Genomic DNA, 9,608 nt, shown 5'->3' with positions numbered 1-9,608 from the left:
GGGAGTGTCAGTGCCTCTGTGAGGAACCTGTGGGTCTGGGTTCATGGCTGGCTCTGGGAGAGCAGGACACTGGAAGTTCGGGTTTAGATGACCCTGAATCGTAATGGAGCAGCACCTCGAGTTACAAGTTTACACCCTAGTGATGACATTTGGGATTTGCGATTCACAAGGCTTAACTTTCACTTGCCATGCAGCCTGTTGCTCTGTACAGTCCCTGCTGTTAATCACAGCTGCTTTACTAACACAGAGACTTGATTGCTCTTTCTATTGAGTTTGACCTATCCATTGTGCTAAATTCTGTGCCTGTCTGTGGATCAGTACTTAGTGACAGTTCTTTTCTCTTTTCAGCATAACAGTGATGGCTTCATTTTTTTTTTCACAAATATGTTGTAAGTTTGAGAAATACAGACTGATCCTCCAACAATAAAAAAGCAGCAATTTCATAGTTTATGTTAGAAAAGATGCTCTGTATGGGGTTACCTTATTCTGACTTTAAATGTCTAACGGTTAATGTTAGATTCAAGTTCTCTGTAGTTAGGGAGAGAAATAGACCTCTGCTTTGCAGGGTGATTGATCCCAGCTTACTATAGGTGTCTGGGATGGCTGGGAAAACTGCTGAGCCCTGCTGGAGCCCAGTCAGCTGGGTGATGGTAGATGCCTCACTGAGTGAAGTTTCACAAGTCACTTTTTAGCAGTGCTAACACAGGCTTTCCCTGGCACCTCACTGCCCTTTGCCTTGGACTGGTATGTGTATTTCTGTGATTGCAGGGTGAACTGGGTCAGGGAATCTTCTATTCTTACTTACTTGTAAGCAAGACAAGTGTCCTGGTCCCACAGCAGCAGGAGTGCCGGGGCTGGTGGTGTGGGAATGAGGGGTTTGGGTAAGGCACATTTAAACTCCTTGAACATTGCGCAATGGCACAGATACAGCTACCTGGATGATTTTTTTTTTTCCTTTGAAGTGGATCTTGTAATTTCTTTCATAAATAAAATGATAACTGCTTACTTACCAGACTGCTCTTGTACAAGTGATGGAGGTGTTTACATTTCCCCATGTGACCATGAAAGTTGTTAATTTTAGTCAGATGAAGTTGCATTAGCCTCTTGAAAAATGTCACTTACCAATATTCCAACCAAATAAATGCTGCATAAATGTTTTTGGGTATTTATGTAGGGTCAATATGTGCTTTGCACTTCCCAGAAACTACAGTGATGGTATCTTCATCCTAGTTTCCTTGCAGATCTAACAGCCTGCTCTGGCAAATGAGAGGACACGTATGCAGAAGCCAAGCAGTGCAATGGATTGAATATTTTCCCCTATATTTTAAAAGGAATTTATCAAAATATTTTATACATCCTTTTAAAGACGACGGGTGCAGATGGGTGCTGTAGGACAAGGTTTCGGGACTCAGAACTGCCGGGAGTGGCCCGTAGATGGCAATGTAAGATCCTTGAATCGGGCACATTCTCCCCTCTGCATCGATGAAAACCCTTATCTTACCCAAACTCTAACACACAGCTTGGATTTATAGTGTTTCTCAGTAACTCTTGACTCTTGTAGCAGCACTGACCAAAGCATCCTCTGTGGCTAGCCATGCATTTGAGTACTATAACCTTCACAGTTAGAAATACAATCATATTCAAATACAGCAAATAATGGCAGATTTTGATTTACAGGGAAAACTTTCCCTTTGGCTTTGCATATTAGTAGTATGCAAAAACTTAAATATGCAGCATGGCCCTGTGCAAGTGCTTGAAGTTCTTTAGCTGTGGGCCAGAGTTCCTGCTGTCAGTGGAAGAGCAAAGAGTCAGCAGGAAAAAATGCACATGCACGTTTACACGAGTCCCACCAAGAGGAATGTTTTATTAATGCAACTTCAGGGCTTATAGAAGCCTCTGTGGCGGGATGAGGATGCAAGCCTTACCTCACTCTATTGTTGCTGATGTTTCTTTCCTGTTCCCATCAAATTATGTTTGCTTTCATCCTGTGATACCCATGCTGAATTTGTGCTCCCTGCTTTCACCTAACTAAAAAGATAACTTCACCCACTTACTGTGCTGTGTGATGCTTTGCAGTCTTAACTTTCCCCACTCTGTCTGTCCCCAGAAACATTCCTCTCCAAAATTAAAGACACCTGCAGTTCCACAGTGTTGGATCTGATTTGCTTGAGGATAACGTTTCTTCATTTCCCAAAACGTGCTTTTAAGTATGAGTGAAACTGAGTCATCTTTTCCTTGGTTGACCCGGGAACTACTACCACCGTAAAAGTTAAGGATGATATCACTCAGCTTCTTTGTGACATGAGGTGCATCACTAATGAAAATGAGATACTTACTTCGATTTATCATTCAGCAATTCTGTGTCAAAACTTTATTTCTATACATAATTAATGCTAGAAACTTATGCTAGTCCACACAACTTTGTTCCTGTGGTAGGCACCATTTAAATTATGTTGTTATCTTTAACAGAAAGATGAACGTTATTATACTTGCTGACCACTTCACTTGCATGACTGAGAGCTGTAAAATTAGCTGTCTAGTTTTGGAAACAAATGGCCTTGTTTTTTTTGAAAATTCTGATCTCCAGATGATGGCTGGGAAATACTTGCATTCCAGGTCAGTCACTTGAGCAGACTAATTATTGTAGTTTATGGCCCTGTTTTTCTGGACCCACAATGAATGTAGGAATAAAATTATGACCATAATTAAGAATGGCTACAAAACTGCAGCCACTAAAAAGGGTACCAAATAAAGGAGAAGCTGAAACCTGAGCTTGACAGCGTTACATGTGTTTATGTGCCCTAGCTGACTTCAGTGTTGCACAAGGCTGTTCAACTCATGTCAGAAGGGCTAGAGGGATAATAAATTAATATTTATAAAGTGTAGCAAATATGCTCTAATTACCCTAATTGGCCTGCTATGTTTCCAGTTATGGCAGAACTTTACTTATGTTCAAGTGACATTTGCTTCTGGATTAGTTCCTGCAGGCAAAGAGAAATTAAAAGCCCTGTTGGACAGGGCAGAAACATCCCCTGAAATTATGATCCTGCAGTTTCTTCACCATGCTTTTGGCAGGGCTAATAGCATTCTTATACCTTTAGTGATCTCTAGGGAGTATTTCAGAAGAGACGAGATGCTGGAAAATGACAAAGAAAAACAATGAGCAAAAAGGGAGAAAGGTGTGGTTTTATTGTTAATAATTAATAGGCCAAACTGAACATTTTCAGTTTGGCAGCACAGGCAAAATTCTCCTTGACTTTATTTGTGGTGTAGAAATTTATCTTTATTTGTGGTGTATGATTTCACATACTGACTGACAGCTGCCGAACAAGGAATCCTGTCCTAAGGACTTACACTCTAATGTTACAAGGCAAGACAGAACATGCACAGAGCTGAATTGATTCAGTGAAGTACAAGTTTTGGATCTTCACCTTCCTGTTTTTTATACAATCATTACTATGTTAGGAACACTGAGATCATTAGTAATGCCGAAATGGGATTGTTAAAATGCCACAGAGGAAGTGGTAAATGAGTGAGTGGGTAAATCTAGTGTTAAGCACTTTCTGTTTTATCAATAGAACTTCTGAAGTGTATTTTTGTTGACAGGGGTGACATTCATCTGCTGTCACGAACTGTAGTTTCAAGCCTTCAGTTCTGCCTGGTTTCTCTGGCTGCACTCTTTGTGCCTATGGGATGCCACAGTTCCACCATCTCAGAAGGCATTGTACTTGGGCTTTTTCTTCCCCCTGTATTTTTGGTACCCATATCATCTTTCGGATAAACAGATACTAAATTCACTGTCAAATCTTGCATAAGGTAGCCAACAGAACTATTAACACAGAAAAAACTGGCCCATATACTATTGTAGCAACTACTGATAGAAATGAAAATCCTGAGTAATGAATGTGAAAATGGTGAAACTCTCTGACACCTGGGCCAGAGTTAACTGGTCAGGTTAGGGGTTAACGTCACTGACAGACACGTGAGCAGAGATTGATGTCACAGTCTTCAAAGTCACATTTGTCACTTTTTTGTTTAATTTCTGATTAAATGCAGTCAATTAAATCTATGTAGGTTTAAGATTATCCAGACCAGTTTTTTTCAGCCTGTTGCAAATCCAAGAGAGGGGTGTGAAATTTTGTAGCTTTGTTATGAGAAGTATCTGTTCCTTTCTTCTTGTTTTAACTTACTAGTCTTTTTTTCTCAGCTAAGCAAAAAAAAAAAAAAACAAACCAACTCAGTAATTGTATGGAACTAAACTATTTTACAGTCAGACATGAGCTGCCAAGAACTGTTCTATTTGCTGCTGTCTTATTGTTTCAAACTGACCCTGACCAAGAACAAGCTGACGTCTCTGGATCTGGATTCTTTGTGCTGCTTCATATTCCTTGGTCCCCACATACAGTGAATGAGAAGTGGAAGGGACAAGTAATGTGGAGTTAGTGCTGGTAGATGTTGGTGGTTCTGTGCAATTGAAGAATAAGACTCCAATTCATCTATCCTAATATTGGCCTTTTAATGTGACACCTGAATTAGGGTTCTAGTTCATTCTAGGCTCCCTCTATTAAAAAATAAGAAATAGAGAAGACTACGTATCTCCCAGTGGTGATTCAGATCTTTTGATAAGGCTGCCTCTTCAGGCACTTTGGCAAGTGCCTAAAATGAATTTTTACTCTGAGTCTTAGTCTGTAGTCTCAAGGACTGTTTGAGTAGAAAGCTTTTGTTCACAGAGATTCACATGAAACTTTGGTTTTAGTTACAGAGGAGAGCTCTGTAGGAATGAGAACCTTCTACAGCAAAAACTTTTGCTTTTGCATCAGCCTGAATACCCAGTTAAACTCTACCCACACAAGACTTGAATGTATAGAGCATGCCAGTTTTCCTTCCCAGACGTGCATCTGATGATGTGTAAATCCCTGATTCAGTTCTGCATGATTTTTTTTACTGTTTAATTGGACATTGCTAAAGACTCTGACTATTCAATGACACTACTGAAGCCTCCTGCTATGGAAATCAGGAGTACAGAATCACAGCGGAAAAAAATATAAAGGGACAAATGGAGGCAAGTCCTATGTATTCCCTAAAAAGAAATTTCCTTAAGACCTTGACCCGTAATGAATGTTGATGTAATACAAATTATTCCAACTCACCTTGCAAATTATGTTCTTTGATGTACAGTTAGAGAAGTGTTGTGGCTCTGTCTTCATTTATCAGTGTTGCACTCACCAAGTGATTTTTTTTCACTTTTGTTATTGTTTTTGAGGAAGGAGGATGGAAAGATTTTGGAGAAAGTAATTTAATATACTACCTTACCTGGAAATTCTGGTTTTTTCCAGGGATTTTTCTTTTTCTCAGTCTCCACAGATCCTTCATGTTCTTTTCTGAATCTGTTAGATTCTTTGGTTAAACAGTTAAAATATTTTAAAGTTATGTCCCAATTAACTGTGATTGTGATTCTTGGAACAACATGTAGGAAAGAGGTTCCCCTACACAAGCTGCTCAATTAGTACCTAGGTTTTTCTATACTGAGATAATTTTCTTCCCTAATAAATGCTTTCTATCACAGCCAGCCTGCTTCAGCTAGCAATACTCACAGCCCAAATCCTCCCTTAGCTGCCACTCACTTCTCATATTGACCCCAGATTGTCAAGCATGCCTATAGCACGTGCGACAGTCTTTCTATACCGTAAGAAGCACATGAAAATTAAAGGAGAGCCTAACACTTTATTAATCAAAATTAATACAGCCACTGCTGTTTGAATTCATACTGTACATATTACTGCAGTATACAGAGGATGATATAAATAGCAATGCAAGCCTATCTCTATTGGAGACATGCACCACTTTATCAGTGGCAATTCAAACAATTCTTTTGACTTCATAAAAGCACAAAGTGTTTTTATTGGAACTTTCTTGTTGACTGCACATGCTGTTAAAATGCAAAAAAGGAGTGATAGCTGACTTGGTAGCTGTCAGCTGTGTCACTGGAAACAGTCAGCTTTTGAATCAATCCATAATTTTCATGAATTTGACTAAAAATGCAGTTAATATACTGTAAAGAGGCACAATCATCTTAGACCCTCAGCCTTCACAGTAAAAGCTGGAACACAGCATGTGGGTTTCACACTAATGTTGTGCTCTTAAGACTTATAGCTGGATTTATTTAGCACAAGGACTACAGTATGTATTGGCTCCTGTAAAACATAAGCAAGTTCGTTACAGTGATTCATAGTAAAACATGTTGATATGCTTACAAGTAACATGTTGCCAAGTACAAAATTACATAGGGCTACATCCTGGATGGCTTATTTGTTCCTAGCTTAGGCAGAACTTGCAACAGGCAAGATGTTTTCACAAGTTTGCTCAACCAACATGCGACTTCAGGGTGGGTTGTTTGGGTTTTTTTATTTTCTGGACAAGGACTAGAATCAACGTGTAATTTTGTGATAAAAAAGTAAAGTGATACATGAAATAAATGAGCATTAACTTGATGTAAAGACATTGAGAAAATGGATGGACCTTCAGCATTTATTAGCTAGCACAACATGGAAATAAGCTTAGGTTTTATTTGGTAAGTCTTGATTTCTCCTTATATTCACTTACAGCTTCTTATTTATGGCTCAGCCTGTCAAACACATTCTGAGATAAGCAACTGTTGCTCACAGGACTAATCTAATTACCAGTTCTTTCTATAATGAATGCTGACACAAAGATATAAGAATGTATAGCACTTGTGTTGAAGCCAATGCTACAGATGATCAAACAGTTTTGAAATTAAGAGTATTTTGGATGGAAAATGTGTCCCTTTTTTGTCATGATGTTCCTGTTTTTTGTCCAACTCTAATTAAAGCTGAAGAACAAGACTGAAAAGCTGGTTACATTCGTAGCTCTGGCACATAATTAATTGCCAAGAGTTTAGACTGGATATTTTAGCGCTCTGCAGTAATGCTCCATAGGCATATTTACCTATGACATGCTGAAGAATGCTAGAGTCCTAATTATGGGTAAAGTGCATTTTTTAAAATTTTGGAATTATTCTTTCAGAATATCAGAACACCTTCAAATTGTATTTGAAAAGAAAACCAGTGTAATGTGGACTTGGCCAAACAGCATAGGCTGAGGAACTAATTCTAACTTTTTTGAAAGGACAACGTTTGTGTCCTTGGCCTTAATTTAAATCACAAACCGATCATGCATTCTGACATTTCTAGTAAGCTGCTCCACAAATGCCAATAAGCAATAGTAATTTTGAAAATTAGGATGGTGAATGCGATGGGAACTTCTAAAATTCCCTAGCTCTTAACTGTTAATAGGTAAATTTACCAAAAAAGAGGGGAAAAAAAGGTGAAACTCTTCAGATTAGCTTTTCTTTAGCTCTGAGCACATATGAAATCAAGTAAGTGGATTTAAATATTTTTTTAAAGTTCTGGAGTTTGTCTCCTGAGCTGTTATGCAAGCCAGTCTCATACCCTCTAAAATAAATGGGAGGTCTGTCATTAATCTCCATAGAAACCTGTGCCAAACCTGAGCGTCTCATTCTCATTGACCTATGTGTTCCCACTGACTTCAGCAGGGGAACCTAGACCAAGACACACATGTGGATGAAGAATATACGGTTGTGTTTTGGGACCTTAATTGCTTTTTCATATCCTATTTAAAATTTTCTCCATTACTATGATGTCTGTAATGATGGCAAAGGTATAGTTAATTAAGTCCCTCGTTATTGAGGACAGTAAAGTATAAAGCTGTCAGTACCCCCCCACTCCATGACTCAAATGATATTTTCTTTTTTTCATCATTGGCAACTTCCCACGACCATGTATTTTCTGCTCCTTTTAAAGAACCAAATGCTGAATCTGAATGGGTAGCCGCAGCATCGATTTGCCAAGTAATGGTAGGGTGTCCCCTGGAAACAGGCCTCTTTTAATTCTGTTTCATATCTGAGGTAAAGTAAAAACATGGAAACAGATGGTAGGGAACGACTGGCATCTCATCATGCATATTTCATTTGATTTGCAGCTAGTAACTTCTTGATAATAATGTTAAAGGCTACAAAACTCAAAGACTTTGTTCCTGGGAATACTGCATTCAATGACATAGGATCAACACTGTAAATTCAATTAAATTTTGAAGCCGGTGAGCTATAAGTATTTACATCTTTAGCAAGGTTATGATACAAACAGCTCGATTCTTCTTTTCTGGTATGTTTAGGGCTGACTTACAGAGAAACATACAGTTGCTGTTGTGAATGACAAATCTTAATGTTTTTTTAAGAGCACAATGAGAAAAACATCTGTGGTTATTTCCATTACGCTCTAAGGCGTTTTACTGGGAGAGAATTTAGCCATTAATTTTGTTGTATTTACATTATTTATATACAAGAAGAACAAGAAAAATGGCAGCCTGTTTAATGATTATATACATCGTGATTTGGTTGGAAAAATGTGTATTACGAATGGCAAAACAGCCTGTCAGGTACATAATTATATATTGTTCTTTTTTTTTGTCAGAGGACTTTTAATTCCTAAAATCCCACTGTATGATCTCAGTGAAAGATCTGTCCTATACATTATACTGGGGGGGGAAGAAACAGCATAATAATAGACTCCTTAAACCACATCAGTTCCTGGTTAATAGCTCCTTTTCTTCATTTTAATATGAGGGTTACCTTTGTAAAATGCTTCCGAAGCAAATTAGAAGGTGGCATCTGACACAACAAAACATTACTTGACATCAGGAGAAATAGTACCTTAAATTTCATTCATTGTCCCTAGTCTCAGAAGAGATACTGGGGAATAAACTATCACTCCCTTGTGACGCATTGCTTATCTGAGACTTTGTTTTTAATAAGAACTGTGCTCTCCTGTACATTATTCTTTCCTGTTCCTGCTTTAGCTCAATGTAGGAGCGTGAAAACGTGTGGAAGATGGAGGTGACTGGGAACGCCATGAGGAGGATGCCACTCAGTATGCTGCTGAGTGCCACCACTTGGCCGGGAATGCTTCTGGGAACCATATCTCCGTAGCCTACCGTGGTCATGGTGATGACAGCCCACCAGTAGCACGCGGGGATGCTGGTGAACTCCTGCGAGTCCGCCATCTCGTTCTCGATGACATACAGGAGCGGTGCGAACAGTGCGATGGCCACGGCAGAGGAAGAGCAGCAAGAGCCCAAACTCCCGGGTGCACCTGCGAGCCGTCAGCCCCAGCGTCTGCAGCCCCAGGAGTGCCTGGCCAGCCGCATGACGTAGAGAATCCTCAAGGCACGGAGAATACGGAGGACCAGACCTACTTTGTCCAGGTAGATGCTCCCGGAGCTGGGCTTTTTTATAGCCCACTGAAGTGGTGTCTACCAGCAGAGTGATGTAGTATGGCAGAATGGCTATTATGTCTATCAGGGTTAACGGCCTCCGCAAAAACGCAAACTTGCTCTTTGCCTGGATGAATCTTAGCAGGAACTCCAGGGAGAACCACGCCACACAGACGGACTCCACAATGAAAATATTGTAGCACATCTGGGAACACTCGCCCTGCAGGAAAGAGGAGGGGGTTGTGATCGGCACTGGATAATGACTATTTTAGTTGGTACGGTGACAGGAAGAGAGGTTT

At 39.6% G+C, this 9,608-nt stretch overlaps 1 protein-coding gene across 1 annotated transcript; it reads right to left on the bottom strand.

The window, feature by feature from the left end:
* Positions 1–3,168: 3,168 nt before the first annotated feature.
* Positions 3,169–9,574, bottom strand: KCNG1 (potassium voltage-gated channel modifier subfamily G member 1; the record flags this gene model as incomplete). The annotated part of the gene is given in 4 exon segments (XM_069805318.1): positions 3,169–9,147; positions 9,149–9,225; positions 9,228–9,327; positions 9,329–9,574. Coding segments are annotated over 4 exon segments (813 nt in total), but the record flags the coding sequence as incomplete, so codon positions are not given.
* Positions 9,575–9,608: the final 34 nt, after the last annotated feature.

Source organism: Haliaeetus albicilla, chromosome 2 (assembly GCF_947461875.1).
Source record: "Haliaeetus albicilla chromosome 2, bHalAlb1.1, whole genome shotgun sequence".
NCBI lineage: Eukaryota > Metazoa > Chordata > Aves > Accipitriformes > Accipitridae > Haliaeetus > Haliaeetus albicilla.
This window is presented reverse-complemented; position numbering and strand designations above follow the sequence as displayed.